This window comes from Sorex araneus, chromosome 3, assembly GCF_027595985.1.
Source record: "Sorex araneus isolate mSorAra2 chromosome 3, mSorAra2.pri, whole genome shotgun sequence".
NCBI classification, from domain to species: Eukaryota; Metazoa; Chordata; class Mammalia; order Eulipotyphla; family Soricidae; genus Sorex; species Sorex araneus.
This window is the reverse complement of record NC_073304.1, coordinates 238,331,004-238,349,557: the sequence shown is the minus strand read 5'-3', so window position 1 is coordinate 238,349,557 and position 18,554 is coordinate 238,331,004. Positions and strand designations below refer to the sequence as shown.

At 68.7% G+C, this 18,554-nt stretch overlaps 2 protein-coding genes across 2 annotated transcripts in view; one reads left to right on the top strand and one right to left on the bottom strand.

The window, feature by feature from the left end:
* Positions 1–307: 307 nt before the first annotated feature.
* On the bottom strand, positions 308–17,623 carry CCDC40 (coiled-coil domain containing 40). The gene is made up of 20 exons (XM_055130137.1): positions 17,589–17,623; positions 16,765–16,846; positions 16,337–16,570; positions 14,739–14,829; positions 14,491–14,630; positions 13,995–14,078; positions 13,704–13,923; positions 12,774–12,931; positions 12,311–12,433; positions 11,681–11,802; positions 9,524–9,767; positions 9,271–9,453; positions 7,836–8,081; positions 6,634–6,847; positions 5,857–6,026; positions 5,475–5,566; positions 4,376–4,496; positions 1,740–1,928; positions 1,239–1,397; positions 308–928 (listed from the first exon to the last, which is right to left on the bottom strand). Exons 1-20 carry the CDS (start codon positions 17,615–17,617, stop codon positions 680–682), a joined length of 3,150 nt encoding a protein of 1,049 aa, XP_054986112.1. The 5' UTR covers positions 17,618–17,623; the 3' UTR covers positions 308–679.
* A 510-nt stretch (positions 17,624–18,133) lies between these two features.
* TBC1D16 (TBC1 domain family member 16) overlaps positions 18,134–18,554 on the top strand; it is a 31,186-nt gene continuing 30,765 nt past the window's right edge. Inside the window, exon 1 of the mRNA XM_055132297.1 lies at positions 18,134–18,225. The gene's annotated coding sequence lies outside the window, so the exon portion shown is untranslated. The remainder of the gene's footprint in view (positions 18,226–18,554) is intronic.

The window sequence follows — 18,554 nt, the reverse complement described above, 5'->3', positions numbered from 1 at the left end:
GCCGTCGGACCCGAGCCCTGCCAGAGAGCCGCGGGCAGAGGCGCGCCCGCTTTCGCTTTCTGCTCCCCCAGGGGCGGCCGCCAGAGCTGCGCTTCCTCCGCACCCACAGGGGCCCCGAGCACTGTCAGGGCCAATTCCCGAGCGCGGAGCCAGGGGCCGCCGGGCCCCAGCCCCTCCCGGCTCCCCGAGGTGCGCGCGTGGTGTGCGGGCGGGCAGCGGGCGGAGGGCAGGGCTCGGGGCTTCCCACGGTCTCGGAATAAACAGGCCTTTCCTCCCCCCTGACTCAGGCCCTTTTAATTTTCTGCTGAAAAGTTGGAGACATCACCCTTTGCCCCGGGGAGGGGTCGGCCCAGCCCGGAAATGGGGGTGAGGGCAGGTGGTGCCTGGGTGGGGCCACCCCAGGGGAGTCCTGCCCGGCAAGCCTGAGTCAGGCTGACCTAACGGTGCGGAGCTGGGGGGTGTCCAGTGGCCACTCGGGGCCTCCTGCTCCCGGACGTCCTTCTTGCGGGCGACGTGGAGACTCGCCTGCACCTGCCGGGCTGGGCCTAGCATGGGCGCCGACTGCCCCGACATGCTGGCGTCTGTGCCTCCTCCTTAGGGTCTTCTTCGCGGTGGACGTGGCTTTCCGTGACCCAGACAGGGCCGGGTCCCCGGCTGCCCCTGCCCAGCCCCGGGCTTTCTAGGAGGGCCAGGGCAGGTCCCCCTTGTGGGCGATGGCCCGGACGACCTTGAGCAGGGCCTCCTGGAATTGGGGGTACTCGTCGGTCGCGTGGACCAGAATGGTGCTGATGAGGCCGGCCCGCGCGTGCAGCCGCTGGCGCTCGGCCCTCAGCCCGGCCTCGGAGCGGGCCAGCAGCACGTAGCGGCCGTCCCTCACCGCCTGCAGGTGCTTCTGGCGCGTCTGCAGGGCCACCAGCTGCAGGAGGTTCTGGGGGCAGGACACGCGGTCAGCCTTGGAGGGCTGGAGCTCCCCGGGGGCCTGCCCGGCACAGCTGGCCCGGAGGCATGGCTGCTCTGACTGGCCCTGCTGACCCCTGGGCTTGGGGGCATCACTCTCCTCCTCACTTTCCGGGGGCCTCACACCGCCCCCCCCCGAATATTTTCTCCTTGGGGCCATTGGGGGGGGGCTGGGGTGGACACGGGCTCCTGTGTGCAGACCCTGTGCCCAGCCCCGAGCCCCTCCCTGGCAGGGTCTGGGATGGGCCTGGCAGCCGGCTGGGCCGGGGGCGCCATCTCACCTGCCGCTTGAGGGCCCGGAGCCCCTCCAGGCCCGACTCCAGCTCGTCCACCCTGGCCTGCAGCCCCGAGAGCTGCACCTGCTTCTCCAGCAACGTGCTGCTCAGGCCCTTCTGCGTCTCCTCCAGGTCCAGGATGGTCTGGGAGCTCTCCTCGCTGGCCTGGGGCGGGAGGGTGCAGAGTGTGGAGCCCCCTGCCCCGGGGAGCCACTCGCGCCCGGCCGTGGGGGCGCGGGGACGGGGCGGGGAGTGCGGCCGGGCGGGCAGTAGAGTGGCCCCTAGCAGGTGACGCTCCATCCCTGGGAGGCTGGGTCCAGGGCCCCAGCGCCACTGAGGAAAGGAAAAGTCTGGAAGCAGCTGGCAGCAGGAGAGGGTCGGCCGGCGTGGGCCCAGGCTGCCCCCTCCCCGCCTGCCCCGCCACCACACTGAGTGCCAGCAAGGGTGTGCCCAGCCCCCCGCGCCCCCAGTGCTGGGGCAGGCCGCAGGACCCCGCCACCCGCCCACCTTGTGGGTGTCCCTGATCTTGCGGCGCAGCTCAGACAGCTTCTGCTGGAACTCCGTCCGCGTGAGCAGCTTGGTGTCCACCTTGGAGCGGCCCTGGGCGCTGGTGGTCATGGAGTCCCTGCGGGTCACCGCCTGCTCCATGCTGCGGATCAGCTTCTCCTGCTGCTTCAGCAGCTGCCCGTAGCGGACCTGGGGGCACACACACCGAGCTGGGGGGCCAGGAGAGGGGGGCTCTGCCGAGGCAGCAAACAGCTGGGGGCTCCATCCAGGGCTCCGAGTCAACCCCATCCTCGGGACATAAGAGGCGACCGAGGGTCTGAGATTACCAGGCTGGGGGAAACGGGTGGGCAAGGGCAGGGGGAAGCTTCTAGAACAGGAAACGGGCCCGGTGTCGGATCCCGCAGCTCCAGCCCATGACCGCCAGCCTCCGTCGGTCACTGGAAGGCACCGCGGGCCAGGCAGGGCCGGGCACCCCGGCCAGCAGCCCGAGACCTCCGCAGAAAGAAGTGCCGGGGCAGGTGGATAGGCCAGTGCCTGCTGCTGGCAAGCCGGCCTCAGACAGAGCCCAGGACCTGCTTCCCACTCCGGGCCTGGCCAGGGAGCCTCGGGGGAGAGGCTGGCACCTCCCCACTCAACACTGCTGCCAGGAGTGGGAGAGACGCCTAAGGGGGCAAAGGACCAGTCCCCAGTGGCACCCCACAGAGTGAAGATGAGGTCAGTGCGCCAAGAGTGCGCACCCAAGCGACCGTTCATAAGGAAACAGCCGGAAAAGAAACCGGGGGGATGGACCAGCAGCTTACACTCTCCCCCGCACACAGTCACGCGACCCACACAGGACCCACGTGTGTGATTAACACACATCTGTGCACATGCAAACAGGAAACTCATGCATACACGCACAGACATGTTTGATATGGTCCCCCAAGAAGCGGGGACCCCCTACAATCCAGTGTGGAGAGAAAGGTCTCTCACTGGATTGTCAAATAGTCCAACATCTTGACAGAAACTGGTAAGTCTTGCAAATCCACAGAAATATGCAAATGTGGATTTCATTTCTACATACTGACCACGTGCAGTTGGTAACAGAGACAAGATTAACGCAGCATATGACAAACTCTGCTGGGGATACAACAAAACGTGTGGGCGTCTGTGAAAGTGACAAGCTCTGACACAGAAACTCAAACCCCAGAAGAAAAGAGAAGGGGGAGCTTGGGGGGGGTTAGTACACCAGGAATCGTTAGCTCAAGCTCCCCCACCCAGCAGCAACGCAGAGCACGCGCCAGATCCCAGCTGACTGCTGCAAGAACCCACAAGCCCGTCTGCCTGTGCCAGTGCAAGGTCACTGTCACTGTCACTGTCATCCCATTCTCATCGATTTGTTCAAGCAGGCACCAGTAACGTCTCTCATTGAGAGACTTATTGTTACTGTTTCTGGCATACCAAATACGCACGGGTAGCTTGCCAGGCTCTGCCGTGCAGGCTCCATACTCTCGGTAGCTTGCCGGGCTCTCCGAGAGGGGCGGAGGAATCAAACACGGGTTGGCCGCGTGAAAGGCGAATGCCCAACTGCTGTGCTATCGCTCCAGCCCTCAGTGCAAGGTGACAGACACAAAGTTGGGCGGGAGACAGTGCAGCGGGTGGGGCACTTGTACCAGCTTCCCGGCCCTCCAGGTGGTCCCCAGAGCCCACCAGGGTGAGCAGAGGCTGCAGAGCCAGGAGCAGCCCTGAGCACCTCAGGGTGCGCTCATACACAGCGACAGGAAAAGAAAGAATGTATTCCAAAGGACTTTGCGGAGGAGGAACTGGAAGATCACTCGCGGACTTCTGAGCCCGACAGCCTAGGGCGGGATCAAGGGCAAGAACGGACCCACAACGGCCACCAGCCCCTTGCAGGGCCACCTGTCCCAGCGGGCTGCCTCCTCCAGCACAGCCGGAGCCTGGTCACGGGGCCACCAGGTGGAGCATCTTAGCTGTGTCCCCCAGGCATCAGGACAGGGGAGGAACAAGGCCAGCTCCGGATGTAGCTCTCTGGCTCATCCACACCCACTACTCCCCGCCCAGGAGGCCCTGCCCTCCTCCTCCTCACCCATAAGGAGATCCTCGTGCTCCACCTTCACGCCTGAAATTAGGCCCCGCCCTCCACCTGGTCCCCTCCTCGACTTCTGGGCCACGCCCACCCCAGATGAGGAATTTAGGCCCCGCCTCCCCGCACACTCTCAGACAACGCCCCGACAAGGCCTAGAGACACGCCCATGCCTGGAGGCCACGCCCCTATGTACCGCCCTCCTCATCCACTCTCAGAGGCCTCACCCCTTCCGGGCCCCACTTTTTCTGCTCACTCTCACACACCCACTTCCTCTTTGCCCCGCTCTCCCATCCACTCCCAGGCCCCGCCCTCCTCGCACATTTCCAGGCCCCGCCCCCGCCCCACCCTCTCATCCACTCCCAGGCCCCGCCCTCCCCACCCATTCCCAGGCCCCGCCCCCACCCCGCCCTCCCATCCACTCCCAGACCCCGCCTTCCCCGCACATTCCCAGGCCCCGCCCCCGCCCCGCCCCGCCCTCCCCGCACATTCCCAGGCCCGCCCCAGCCCCCACCCGCCCCGCCCACTCCCTGGCCCCGCCCTCTCTGCCCACCTTCATGCGGTGGATCTCCGTCTTCATGGTCTGGATCTCTGCCTGGCCAGTCTCTGAGTCCACAGAGTTGCGCATCTCTTTTGCCAGCTGGATTTTTTTCTCCCAGAGCATGATCTGGTGTCTGGAGGGAGGAAGGTCCCAGGGTGAAGCTGGGAAATGAGGGGGGTCTCCGGTGCTTCCCTGAGCCCACGGCTAGGGCAGAGGTTCCCACCCTCAAGGGCTCTCCCCTCCTCGTAGGAAGAAACAGCAGACTGCCAGAGCCATCGCACAGAGCTAGGGCGCTGGCCCTGCACGCGGCCACCCCGGGTTCAACCCCCCACACCTCATATGGTCTCCTGAGCCTCGACAGGAATTAGCCCTCTGGCCCCAACACAAAACCAAAATATCAATCTGCGCCCACCGGAAACAGGTGCAGGGGCGCAAATCTGGCAATGCTTGGAGCTTACTACTGGCTCTGTGCTCAGGAATTACTTCTGGTGAAACCCGGGACTATATGGGACGCCGAGACGTGAGGCATATGCCCAACCTGCTGTACTACAGCTCTGGCTCCAATCTACCTTCTTTAATCAATAGCACCCATGGGCCCTACTTGCACCCCACCGCGCCCAGCTCACCCCCAGCATCGCCCCGCCCCTGCCCCTCGCCCCCCCCGTACGACATGGCACCCATGGGCCCTACTGCCACCCCATTCCAGGGGTCCCCGCTGAGGGAAATAGTAGAAGGGACTCGGTGAGGCCGAGGAAGAGTCAGGGCCTGGCATATGCAATACCCAGCACCACAAAAGAGAAAAAAATCAAAACGGGGCAGGGGTGGGACATGCACGAGGGAACGGTCACTTTCTGGCACCACACTGGACACTCAGCACCCTGGGCACTCTGGTGGCCTCGAGCTTCAAGCAGCCAGGCCTGCCTAGGTGGCTTCTGGGTCCCCAAGCACAGTTAGGGGTGCCCCCCCAAAAAAGTGAGCTATTCAAAGTTTATGTGAAAGGAGCAACATGTTCTGTGTCCAGCGAGACGTGGCCTGTAGCTTTTTCTGGATTCTGCTGGGGTGAAGGGCCGGGGGTTGGGGGCTCTGTGGCTGCCCCGGTTCTGGGACTCACTCGGCCTCTACCAGGTTGTTCATCAAGATGGTCTTCTCCTCGCTGAGCTGATTCAGCTTGTCCTGCAGCTCCATGGTCTCCCTCTCGGCCTCCTGCAGGGCCGCGAAGGCCAGCATGGGGCGGAGCCAAGCACGGGGCGGGGCCAGCGTGGGGTGGCGCCAAGAACGGGGCGGGGCCAGCTGGGGCGGAGCCAAGCATGGGGTAGGGCCAGCGCGGGGCGGGGCCGCCATGAGGCTGGTCCAATGGGGATGGAGCCAGCGTGGGGCGGGGCTAGTGAGGGCGGGGCCAGCGTGGGGCGGGTCCAATGGGGATGGGGCTAGCGTGGGCAGGCCCAACGGGGCAGGGCCCGCAAGGCCGCGCTGCCCCAGGTGGCAGTGCCCACCTTGAGCACGCACAGGAACTCTTTGTGGGTCACCATGGCGTCCTGCTGCAGCTGCTCGGTGTTGCTGCGGTTCTGGCCTATGAGCATGTTGAGCTTCGTGAGGTCGTTGTCCAGGCCCCGCATGTGTCGCTCGATCTGCTTCTGCTCCAGCTTCTCGGCTTTGATCTTGCCTGCGGAGAGGGGTGGGCGGGCCAGGGCGGGAGGGAAACACGTGCCCGCTGGCCACTATCCCAGAGAAGCGTGGGGCCCCACCCCGCTGACCCCGACTCGGGAAGGGGCCTTCCTGAGGTGTGTTTCCCCAGCCGGGCCCTGTGCGGGACGGACCCCGGCAGGTGGCGGGGGAAGCTCATGGTCAGCTGAGTCCCCCAAAGGGACGACGACTTCCTCCCAAGCTCCCGGGACAGGCGCTGGGCAGAAGCTTCCTAGACGCCCCCACGAGCCGCGACCGCTGGGAAGCAGCACGTGTCACCGCGTGCCCAGGCGGCGCAGTAGCAGCCCAGGAAGAGTGCCCACTGCGCGCCGCGCTGGCACAGCGAGGGCTCCAAGATTTTGGCACAGCCCAGGGCAAAGCGAGGGGCCACGCCCAACGGTGCTCAGGGGTCTCTCCTGGCAGGGCTTGGGGGCCCCGGTAGGGTGCTGGGGATCAAACTGGGGTCATTAGCCAGCAAGGCCAGTGCCTCAGCGTCCCTATGGCCGCTCCCGAGTGGGGTTTTGTGGGTTTAGCTGGAGCCTCTCCCAGGGCAGTGCCCAGCCGGGGCCCTGCGGCCAGCGCCTCACTCTCGATCCGCAGCTTCTTCTGCTCCAGGATGCGCAGCTCCTTCCGGGAGGTGGTCACCGAGGCCAGGTGGTCCTCGCGCTCGTGCGTGGCCGCCACCATGTCCTGCTGCAGCCGCAGCCAGTTGACCTGCGCCTCTGTCAGGCTGGCGCTGTGCTCCTCGATCAGCTTGGTCAGCCGCTTCATCTCCCTCTCCAACGGCCCCACCTCTTCCCCCTGCCGGCGAGGGGTGCCCCTCCGGGTCATCGCGGGGCTCAGGCCTGGATGGACATCGCCCCCGCTCTGCCGCCACTGCCTGAACCCAAAGGGCTTTTGGGTCCCAGGCGGGCCTCTGTGCACCTTTACAAGCCATCCAGGGTGGCCAGAGGCTCTGGGAACCCCCCGCCACCCCCCGCCTCCTAGTCTGGGCCGTGGCTGCAGTGGGAGCCCAGCCTGTCCCCGCCAGGAGCGAGCTGCCGCCCCAGAACAGGGTGGTGGGCCCCACAGACCCTGTGGGGGAGGACCGCGCCCCCGGACGCCCACACTCCCGAGCTGCTGCTGCGGGACCCCGTCTGCGCCCCAAGCCCTGACTGCTCCTGCCTGTGTCCCCCTGACCCATCTGCACCCGCCTATGTGCCCCCAACCCCTGTCTGTGCCCACCTGTGTCCACTGACCCTGTCTACACCTGCATTCACCCTGCACCCCACCTTCTGCACCCTTGTACCCCGCCCATCCGCACCCGCCCGTGCCCCCCCTCCACCTTTCACATCTACCCCCGCGCCCCCATCCCCAGTGTTCTCACCTCACCCCACCCTGTCTGCCCTGTCCCGTGTCCCTCCTCTGTGCCCATCCCCCATCTGCGCCTCTGCCCCATCAGTCCGCATCCCCCACCCCAACCGTGCCTATGCCTTGAACCTACACCTGCCCCTCGCCCCCACCCCCTGCGCCCCTGTCAGCACCACAGGCCCTCACCCCCCTCCTCGCCCCTCCCCCGCCTTCCCCGCCCCCGCCCCTCCCCCGCCCCACCCCTGCTCACCCTGCCTCTGCCCCGCCCACCTGCCCCTCCCCGCCCCTGCCCCGCCCCCGCCCCACCCCTGCTCACCCTGCCTCTGCCCCGCCCACCTGCCCCTCCCCGCCCCTGCCCCGCCCCCGCCCCAACCCTGCGCAGCACCCTGCCTCTGCCCCGCCCGCCTGCCCCCTCGCCCCGCCCCTGCCCCGCGCTCACCCCCAGCTCGGACACCATCCTCTCCAGCTGCTTGTTGAAGAGGTTGATGGTGCTCTGCTTCCGCTCGATGAGGGTGGTGCGCCGCGAGATCTCGTTGCGGCTGTTGAGGATGAAGTCGTTCACCCGCCGCACCTCCTTGTCCAGCTCGGCCAGCGTCCTCTGGTGCGCGTCCTGCCGGCAGCTGGTGTCCGTGATGTCCACCGTGGTCTGGGCGATGTCGCCTTCGATCTTGGAGAAGTGTGTCACCTGGCGGAGCGGTGGGCCAGGCTGAGCCGGGCGGCCCCGGCAGCCCACGCTCGGGCCTGTCCCCGGGCTCCTGACACAGTGCTCAGCAGCGAACTCTCCGTGCCGGGGGTGAACTGGGCGCGGCGGGGTGCAAGGCAAGTACCTTTACCTTCCCTCTGGCCCAGACCGTTGCTAAATAAATAACAGCATGGCATGGGGGCGGCGAGAGCTGGCCACCCCCCGCCAGCAGGCCCCGGGGCTCCATCCCGGCTCCGTCATCCTGTGAGATCTGGGGGCTCCAGGGGGCTCCTGCCCTCCCCCACTCGGGAGAACGCCTGGCTCCCAGTTCTCTCAGTGCTCCCCTCGGGTCAATGTAGACCCCCAGGTGCTCCTGGGACCCCGGCTTCGGAAGGTCCCATCCATCCACCCACACCCGGCGCGGACCCTCGGACCAGGGCCTTTGGGGAGGCGCGCGGGGTGGGGTGGGGGCTGTCTGTGCAGCCACTGACATGGGGGCCTCCACTGCCCTCTTCTGGACAGAGGTGGGAGCACACGCGGGACCTGTGTGCCCAGGCTGGGCGCTGGGCTCACCACCTTCCTGTCCACTGTGCGCCCGGCCACCTCCTCTCACTCCCCGCTGGTGGCTGCCCCGCCCCCAGGAAACTCAGGTGCGGGGACACTGCCCCCTCCACACCGCCCCAGAGAGGCCGGCTGGGGACAGGCAGTGAGCGCCCAGCTGGAACCGTCACTCTCAGCAGCCTGGAGGGCCTGCGGGGTCCCAGCTGGGGCCAGAGCAAAGGGAAGCGGCTGCTGTGTCAGGATGCGGCTGAGTGTGTGTGTGAGACACGTGCATGTGTGTACATGTGTGAGGTCAGCAGTGTGCATGCGTGTGTATGCACATGTGTGCATCCATTGTGACTTGTTGAATGTGCACATGTGCATGTGTGACTGCGTAAGCGTATGCTACATATATATACACGTGTGTGCATGTGTGTATATGTGTGCATCTGTGTGTATGTATGCGCGTGTGCTGGTGCTGACATGAGGCGTCGTCGGCCTGCCAGGCGTCAGCGCACATTTACAAACGTTCCCAGAGGGATCTGCGGGCGTCCTGGAGGTGCCAAGGCCACGTGGCCTTCTGCCTGTCTCCAGCTCTCCCGCCCGAGAGGGGGGGGGCGCCGAGCTGCCCGCCGCCCCCAGGGCCGCGTACCAGGCTGGTCTTCTGCTTCCCCAGCTTCAGGATGAGCTGGTGGAAGGCTTTCGTCATCTTGTTGGAGGTGACCTGCTCCCGCAGCGTGTCCACCATGTCCATCTCCATCTGCTTCCGCAGGTCCAGCAGAGCCTGGATGTCCCTCTGCACCTCCTGCCGCTTCTCCACGGTGGCCGCGTGCTCCTGGGGAGGCGGTGGGTGAGGGCGGCTGTGCACGCCCGCCTGCCCCCGCGCCCCCGCCCAGCGGCCGTACCGCCTGGGCCCTGCGCAGCGCCTCCTCCATGTCCTGCATCGTGAGGCGGTAGGTGCTGAAGTCGCTCTGCAGGGCCTCGTGCTTGCCCAGGCACTGCGCCGTCAGCTTCCTCAGCACGCCCGCCTCGGTCTCCGCGCGGCTCAGGATGCTCGCCAGCTTCTCGTTCTTCACCTCCTCCCGCACGATGGACTTCTTGAAGCCCTCCAGCTCGCCGTCCAGGGCTCGGACCTGGTGCTGCAGCTCCCTGGGGGAGGCCACAGCTGAGGGCCACAGCCCGCAGGGAAGGGCGCGGGGCCCAGGACCTTCTCTGACCTGTGCCAGCCAGAGCCCCGGGGAGGGGCCAGTTTGCTGGACGGTGCCCCCTCTAGAGTGGACGCGGAGTCAGGTGCTTGAGACGCTGTCTCTGTGGTCCTGCTCCCCCCCCCCCCCGAGAACACATTCTCACTCCGAGGGGCCTCTGGAGCCATGAGCTCCCACTGGGACGCGGGCGCCCACCCCTGCCCCCGCCTGCTCGTCTCCTGTGTCCCCCATCCCAGCCGCCTGCCCGGTGCCCCCAGCTTTCCTGGCTTCCTCTGTGCTTTGACCTCTTGCCCTGCTCTGTCCTGCCACCACCTCAGTTCCCGGCAGGGGTGCCGGCTCCATGTCCCCGGAACAGCAGGGACCCCGCAGGGACACCTGCCATCTGGGAAGAGGCACTTCCTGCGTGGTGAGGACACAGGCTCTGGGCCAGGCGGTGGCAGAGAAAGCGAAGAGGGGCTGGCAAGGTGGCCCCACTGACCACCGCCCACCAGCATCCCCAGCAGTGACTCACCTGGAGCACTGCCCCGGGAGTAGCCCAAGCACCACTGGCCATGTCCCAAATACAGAACGGGACGAAGTTGGCAGAGAGGCACGCACGGAGCCTCTGCATGGGCACCTTAGCCCGGAGAGGCGCGAGGGGGCTGCGGCCAGTGCTGGCCCTGTAAGAGCTTCCAGATGGGCCTGAGCGACAGGACAGGGGGAGGGGCTTGCCTGGCACAGCTGACAGCTCAGAGTAAGTCCTGTGTGTCACGGGCTGTGGCCCCCAAACAAAACGCAGCTCTAGAGCCAGCACAGGAGGGTAAAGGTCTGAGGGCGTGGTCCTGAGGAGGGGCCTGTCGAGGGGCTGGCACCAGCGGGCACCCGGGGGGCCCCCAGCCGCGGGTGTAGGGAAGCTGCAGGGTGCCCAGCCCGGAGACTGGCAGCTGCGTTGGCGCCTGTGTGTGTGCGGTGCTGAGGCAGCCCCTGCCCTCTGGGTCCGTCACTTGCATGCAGGAGGCCCCAGTTTCTGCCCAGCCCCTCATGGCCGCCTGAGCACTGAGGTGGGAGCAGCCCTGAGCAGGGTCGGATCCTGGGCCCCCCAATGAACCCCTGAATTTCTCCATGTGCTGTGTGCTTTTGGGGGCTGTGTACTGAAACACACAGGAGCCTGCCAGCTGCTGGCCCAATGCTCGTGACGCCTGGCATCAACCAGCTGACCAGGGGTGCCAGGGCTGTGGGCGATGCCAGGGTAGCAGTCACAGCCGTGGCCAGGCCGTAGCAGCTTGGGGACAAGCCACCACACGGCACCAAACTCCAGGGTGCTGGGGACCCGTGTGTGACCTTGTGCCCAGGGCAGTGAACTGTGCCCGTGTTGGCAGGGACAGGGTGCCCTGCCAGTGTGGGGAGCTGGCAGAGTTGCTCCATGGGCACGTCCAGACACACCTGTTCTTCGAAGCCTGTGGATGCGCCTCTCTCTCTCCTGCCCTCCCAGCACCGAGACGGTCGGCCGGGGCCAGGGCAGCCCAGGGCCCTGCAGCCGGCCTCGCTGGACTGTGCCAAGGGACCCTGGTTGCCGGCCAGGGGGTAGGTGGCAGCGATGTGGTGTCCAGGACCCCCCCCACTGGAACCCAAGCTGGCCGGCAGAGAGGGACCGAGGGCTTGGGGACGAAGGTGCACGTGTGTGGATGAGCCCGGGAAGGGCACGCAGGCCCCAGGTCGGTGGCCGGACAGCAGACCCGAGGCACCCTTTGCCCGGTGAGTGTCCTCTCCGCGTGACTCGGCCCTCCCGGGCAATCCGAACCCCAGAGCTCAGGGCACCCGCCGCGAGGAGTTCAGAGGGACTGAGACAGGCCGAGGCCTCCCGGGGAGGGGCCGCACCTGAGCGCCTCCTGGGCCAGGTGGTGGGCCTCGTCCCGGCCGCGCATGCTCAGCAGGCTGTGGCCCCACTGCTTCAGGACGTGCTGCTTCTCCAGCAGGATGGCGTCGATCTCCAGGCAGGCCTGCGGGCGGCGGCAGGGTGCCAGGGCCTCTCTCGGGCTACCCCCGACTCAGCCCTCGCGGGCCCGGGCAGCCCAGGATCACGAGGCTGCTGACCGGGCAGTCCTGTCCGGCTGCCTCGCCAGCCCATGTCCCCAGACCCTCGGGGGGCTCGTGTCCCACATGCCACCAGCCTTCCCTCCCTGCTCGGCTGCCCTGAGACACTAACAGCGCTCGTCTTTCCAATGGAAGTAGCCGTGTCTGGCTGCGGCCCTGGAGGGGACGTTCCCGCGCGCGTGTGCTCCAGGCCAGCAGCTTTCCCAGGCACACGGGGGTGACTGTCCTGTGCCCAGGCCATGGCATTCGACCTGGGCCACCCCTGCCTTGAGCTTACAGCCGGGCACGACAGAGGGTGGGCACCAGAGGGATGGCGGCCCTCCCGGAGACCCCTGGTGCTGCCATCCCGGGGGCTGGACTGTCCTGTCTGGGTGCCCCAGGATGCTTGGGTATTGCCCAGGGCACGGCTCTCACCTCACTAACCGCCTTCCTGAGGGTGCGCGTGTCCTCGGCCTGGGCGCAGCGCTGGGCATCCAGCAGGGCGATCTGCTCCTCCAGGTCATTGACCTGCCTGGTCAGCCTGTCCACATGCAGGTCCTGTGAATTGCACGGAGGGGCCGGCTCAGAGAGCCCTGGGACTGAGCGCAGGCCTTGGGTGGGAAGTGGCCTGGGCTCAGGGACAGGGCCTGGGTGTGGGGCGCGGCCTGGGTGCGGGGGCGGGGCCCAGGCACGGGGCCGGGCCTGACTGCAGGGCGGGGCTTTGGGCATGGGGCGTGGCCTGGGCTCGGGGGCGGGGCCTGGCTGCAGGGCGGGGCCTGGCTGCAGGGCGGGGCCTGACTGCAGGGCGGGGCCAGGGCGGGGCTTGGGCGTGGGGCGGGGCCTGGCTGCAGGGCGGGGCCGGGGCGGGGGGGGGGGGGGGCCGGGCCGGGGCCGGCACCTGAAGCTGCTTCTCCTTCTCTGCGCGCAGCCGCTCCCCCTCCGCCTTCTTCACCACCTGCCGCATCACGCGGATGTCGTCACACACGTCCTCCTCGACGTTCCGCGTGTAGAACACGTGCAGCAGCAGCTTCTCCAGCTCTGCCTGCAGACCGGCCACTGCGGGCACAGGCACAAGGTCACACGGGGTCACACGGGGGCAGAGTCACATGGGGTCACACAGGGCCAGTCTCACATGGGTCACAGGGTCACACGGGGCACAGGGGTCACGCGGGGCACAGGGGGTCACACGGGGCACAGGGGCACACGTGGGGACAGGGGCACACAGGATCACACCGGGTCACGCCAGGTCACATGGGGGCACAGGGGCATAGGGTCACATGGGGTCACACAGGGGCACATGGGCCACAAGGTAACATGCGGCACGGGGGCAAAGGGTCACAGGGGTACACTGGAGCATGCCACCTGCACCATTTGAGAAACGCACCCCTTCCCAGTACACCCTCCCCCGGGCTCCCCGGACCCCCACACTGGTGGGCCGTCTCCTGCCCGCCTGCTGCTGCTGTGCTGTGAAGCCACAGAGACACTCTGCTTTTGTTTTCTCCCTCTGCAAAACTTTCTGGGATACTTTTTTTTTTCTTTTTGGGTCCCACCCGGCGATGCTCAGGGGTCACTCCTGGCTCTGCACTCAGGAATCACTCCTGGCGGTGCTCAGGGGACCCTATGGGATGCTGGGAATCGAACCCGGGTCGGCCGCGTGCCAGGCCAAGGCCCTCCCCGCTGTGCTGTCGCTGCAGCCCCTCTCTGGGGTACTCCCGCGGGCGGAGTGCTCTGACGCCCAGTGCGGGCGCCACACCGCGGGTGAGAGGGTCCGTTTGTGGAGAGAGCACTGGGTGGTGCGCGGACCGGGGCTGGGGCGCTGGGGGCTCACGCTTCCTGCGCTCCTGCTCGGCCTCCTGGCGCGCCCTGTCGTAGCGCTGGCGCTCGGCCTGCAGCTCGTCCTCCCGCAGCCGCCGCTCGGTGGCCGCCCGCGCGTGCTGCTCGTGGCTCCTCTCCAGCCGCGCCTGCAGCCCCGCCAGGCCCTGCTGCGCCCCGTACAGCCGCACCCCCAGCTCCTGCCGCTGCGCTTTGCTCTGCTTGGCGGCCACGTTCTGGGGGCCAGAGACGCGCGTGAGGCCAGCCCCGCGGGGGGCGGGCGGGGCTGCGGGCCGGCCCTGCTCACCAGCTCGCGGAGCTCCAGCTGCAGCGCCTCCATCTGGCGGGTGAGGTGGCGCTTCAGGGCGGCCTGGAACCTCAGCATCAGCGGCTGGGAAGGGAAGCGCGGGTGACTCCGGGGACAGGGCGGCCTCCTCTGCCTCCTACGTTGTGTTCGCTCGGGGCTGACTCCTGGGTCTGTGCTCAGGGGCCACTCCGGCGGCGCTCGCGGACCAAGGCGGTGCCGGGGATTGAACCTGGCTCGGCCGTGGGCAAGGCAAGCGTCTCCGCGGCCCGGGGCGCCCTGCTCCCCCCAGCGCGGAAGCCCTGGGGCGCACTCTGGTGAAAGGGCGGGCACCCCGGGGCGGCGTGCCCTGGGCCACGCAGGGTGGGCCAGCCCCGCTCCAGGGCCCCTGTCCTCGCTCCTCGTGGGGGCCGTGCTGAGGCGCTCCGGCCGTCAGCGACACCCCTCCCCCCCAGCAGGGCCCGAGAGGCGGGCTGGGGCGGGGGGGGGGGCCGCTCACGTGGCTGGGAGCCAGGACCACCAGCTGGGACTCGCCCTCCGACTCCTCGCTGCCCTCCGACTCGGCCCTCTGCTCCCCGGCGTCCTCCACGGCGCTCAGGCGCTGCAGCTGGTCCAGGAACATGGGCAGCGGCCTCTCCTCTGGGGACGCACGGCCAGCGGGTGGGCGGGGCGCGGGGGCGGCGGGGGCGCGGGGCGGCGGGGGCGCGGGGGGCGCGGGGGCGGGCTCCCTGGGGGGCCGGGGCTGACCTGGCTCCTGCGGGGCCGTGTCCGTGCCAGGCGAGGCGGGCGGGCCGTCACTGCTGAGCTGCGGGCGGTGCGCGGGCTCCTGCCACAGCTCCTGCGGGGTCACGGGGTCTCCAGGCCAGGCAGCAGCCGCCGGCCACCCCCCACGGGCTGCCTCTGGACAGCGACCCTGGGACTTGGCGGGGGGACCCAGGGCACCGCAGGGACCACGGGGCCGGACGCCCGGCCTCCTTTGGGCCCGTGGGGGCCTGTGGGGGGCGGTCTGTGGGAGGGCCTGTGTGTGGGTTTGTGTGTGTGGGTCTGTGTGTGGGGGTCTGTGTGTGGGAGTTTGTGAGGGGGGGGTCTGTATGTCTGTGTGTGTCTATGTGTTTGTGTGTGTGTATATCTGTGTATGGGGGTCTGTGTGTGTGGGTCTGTGTGTGTGTGAGGGGTCTGTGGGGGGGTCTATGCATGTGTTTGTAGGGGTGTGTGTGGATCTGTGTGTGAGAGAGGTCTGTGTGTGTGTGAGGGGTTTGTGTGTGGGGTGTGTGTGTGTATGGATCTGTGTGTGTGTGTGTGTGAGAGAGAGAGGTCTGTGTGAGGGTCTGTGAGGGGTTTGTGTGGAGGGTGTGTGTGTATGGATCTGTATGTGTCTGTGTGTGTGAAAGAGGTCTGTGTGTGTCTGTGTGTATGGATCTGTGTGTGTCTGTGTGTGTGAGGGGTCTGTGTGGGGTGTGTGTATGGATCTGTGTGTGTATGTGAGAGGTCTGTGTGTGTGAGGGGTCTGTGTGTGTCTGTGTGTGTGTATGGATCTGTGTGTGTCTGTGTGTGAGGGGTCTGTGTGTGTGGGTCTGGAGGGGTCTGTGTGGAGAGTGTGTGTGTATGGATCTGTATGTGTCTGTGTGTGTGAGGGTCTGTAGGGTCTGTGGGGTCTGTGTGTGAGGGGTCTGTGTGTGTGAGGGTCTGTGGGGTCTGTGGGGGTCTGTGGGGCCTGTGGGGTCTGAGGGGTCTGTGTGTGTGAGGGTCTGTAGGGTCTGTGTGTGAGGGGTCTGTGTGTGAGGGTCTGTGGGGTCTGTGTGTGAGGGTCTGTGGGGTCTGTGTGTGAGGGTCTGTGGGGTCTGAGGGGTCTGTGGGGGTCTGTGTGTGTGAGGGTCTGTGGGGTCTGTGGGGTCTGTGTGTGTGAGGGTCTGTGGGGGTCTGTGGGGCCTGTGGGGTCTGAGGGGTCTGTGTGTATGAGGGTCTGTGGGGTCTGTGTGTGAGGGGTCTGTGTGTGAGGGTCTGTGGGGTCTGAGGGGTCTGTGGGGTCTGTGTGTGTGAGGGTCTGTGGGGTCTGTGTGTGAGGGTCTGTGGGGTCTGTGGGGTCTGTGTGTGTGAGGGGTCTGTGGAGTCTGTGTGTGAGGGTCTGTGGGGTCTGTGTGTGTGAGGGTCTGTGTGTGAGGGGCCTGTGGGGTCTGTCTCAGGGGTGTGTCTGTGGGAACTTGTGGGGAACGAGAGGCCGCAGCCCAGCACTGCCTGGCGGGAAGCTGTGGGGTGACGGGGCGCCCTGCGCAGCCCCCATGCGTCACTGAGCCTGTTCGGGGCCTGCTGCGCACGGGTGATGCCCCAGGGTGCCGGGCGCCTACCGTGTCGCTGGTCAGGGAGGCCTCTGCCGACGCCTGCGGCTCCGCCTCGTGAGGCAGGGGTTCGAGCCCCTCCGAGGACCCTTCCTCCGTCCTGCTCCCGGACGTCTCTGTCCCCGGGCTCGGCAGCTCCTCCAGGGAGCTGGTGTCCGAGCCGGACGCGGCGTCCCGGGCCTGCCATCCCTCGGCTCCGGGGCTGCGCGCGTCCTCCTCGCCGGCCTCCGCGGAGGGCGACCCCTGCGACCAGGCGGCCAGCGGTCAGGGGGCGGCGCGGACCCGGACCCCGCGTGCTAGGGGCCCGCCCGCGGGTGGGGCTCAGCTTCCCGCGGGCCGGCAGGAAGCGAGCGGGGACCTCAGGCGGGGACGGGGCGGACTCGCGGCGCGACCAGGCCGGGCCCAGCGTGTCCCCAGCAGCGCCCGCGGGGCCTCACCCGCGAGCCGCCTCCGTCCCGGTGCCCGGCTCCGTCCGAGGGCGGGGCGTCCGCCGCGGCGCGCGTGTCCTCTGGGGTGTCCCTGCAGGACGAAGCCTGTCGAGCCTCCTGCGGCCCTTCCCCGTCGGCCACCCGCCACCTGGACCCGCGTGCCCAGCAGAGGAGGCCCCAGAGTCGCCGCGGGCGTGCTGGCCCCTGGACCCCTCGCCAGGACAGCCGCGAGGCTTGCCAGCGCCTCCAAACACCCCGAGAAGACAGGCCCACCGCACCCCACTCTGCACGTTCTGCGCTGGGGCCTGGGACTGGGGCGCTGCCCAGCTGAGAGGCCTCAGCCTCCACACTGACCTACTGGACCCAGCCCCTGAGCAAGGACCTGCTGGAGGCCCCGCCCCCAGGAGCCGCAGGCCGCGCCCTCGGAGGCCCCGCCCCGGCGCCCCTGACTGGCCCCCAGGAGCGCAGGCTCCGCCCCAGACGCAGATAGCCCCGCCCAGGAGCCGCAGGCCCCGCCCAGGAGCCGCAGGCCCCGCCCCAGACGCAGCTTGCCCCGCCGCAGGCCCTGCCCCAGAGGCCCCGCCCCGCCACCCCCGGATCGGCCGCGGGGGGGGGGGCGCGTCGCGGTTGCCATGGTCACGGCTAGCCAGCGGGTGTCCGGGAGCCGAGCGCCCCCAGCGAGCGGGGAAGGCAGCGGGAGGGACGCGGAGGACAAAGGGACGGAAGGGGAGCGGCGGGGCGCGGGGTGCGGGGAGGTGCGGGGCGGCCGGGCCCGCAGAGGCCGCAGGAGGCGTGGGGGGGGGGGAAGGACCCTCGGCGCGGGCGCCGCTCACCCGCCGCGCTGGCCGCCCGGCTCCGCCATGGCCGTCACCAGGCGACGCCGTCAACATCCGGGGGCGGGTCGCGCGGGGCGGGGGCGGGTCGCGCGGGGCGGGGGTGGGGGCGGGGGGCGGGTCGCGCGGGGGCGGGGGCGCACGGGGACGCGGGCGCGCGGGGCGGGGGCGCGGGATGCGGGGATGCGGGGAGCCGGGGGCGCGCGGGGGGCGCGGGGCGGGGGCGCCTTTGTGCGCTTCTGCGGGGGAAGCGGGTTGAGGCGTGTCCCCTTGGCAACGCTGAGACGGGCTCGTCCCGCAGCTCCTGCTCGACCCCCTCCCGCCTCAGTTTCTCTAAGGCGCTGCGCGGGTCGCCGAGGCCCCAGGGTGGGGCGCGGAGGGGCTTCGGGGACCCCAGCTGGGCGCCTGCCGGCGTCTCCAGGCCGGGCCCTTCGGGAGGGTCCCGGCGGGAGGGACCCCCGCCCGCGGGAGGAGCGCGCACGTGGCGGGGGGCGGGGGGCGGGCCGGGCCGGATCCGGGGGCCGGGCCTCGCCGCGCGTCCCCGCCCCGCCGCGCCTCACTGGCGGCGGCGGCGGCGGCGGCGGCGGCGGCGGCGGCGGCTCCGGATCCGGGGCGAGTCGGGCCCCCGCGGACCCGGGTGGGTGTCGGGTCGGGCCGGGGCCGCGGGGAGCCGGGCGCGGCGGGGCGCGGGGGCCGCCGGGGCGCGCCCGGGGCCGGGCTCGGGGCGGGGGGCGCGGGCGCGCCGGGCCCGGAACGGCAACTCGGGCCTTTGTCCGGCTGGGCGTCGGGACGCGCGTGCGAGCCCGGGGGTCGCGGCCCGGCCTGCTGGGGGCTCGGGCCGCTTAGCGGCTGCTCTAGGCCCGGCCCCTGCCCCCTTGCTCTTAACTTAGAAGAAGGAGAGCAAAGAAGAAAAGCAATTTGAGGCTGCCAAGAATAACTCAGGAGCCCTGCCAGGAGCGGCTCCAG

What these genes read in the sequence shown, in the direction of transcription:
- CCDC40 (XM_055130137.1), bottom strand. Translation starts at nt 17,617, where the DNA reads ATGGCGGAGCCGGGCGGCCAGCGCGGCGG. An exon ending in CCTCCCTGACCAGCGACACG is followed by an intron (nt 14,830 to 16,336) that starts GTAGGCGCCCGG and finishes GTGACCCCGCAG; the next exon opens with GAGCTGTGGCAGGAGCCCGC. An exon ending in TCAGGAAGGCGGTTAGTGAG is followed by an intron (nt 11,803 to 12,310) that starts GTGAGAGCCGTG and finishes CGCCGCCCGCAG; the next exon opens with GCCTGCCTGGAGATCGACGC.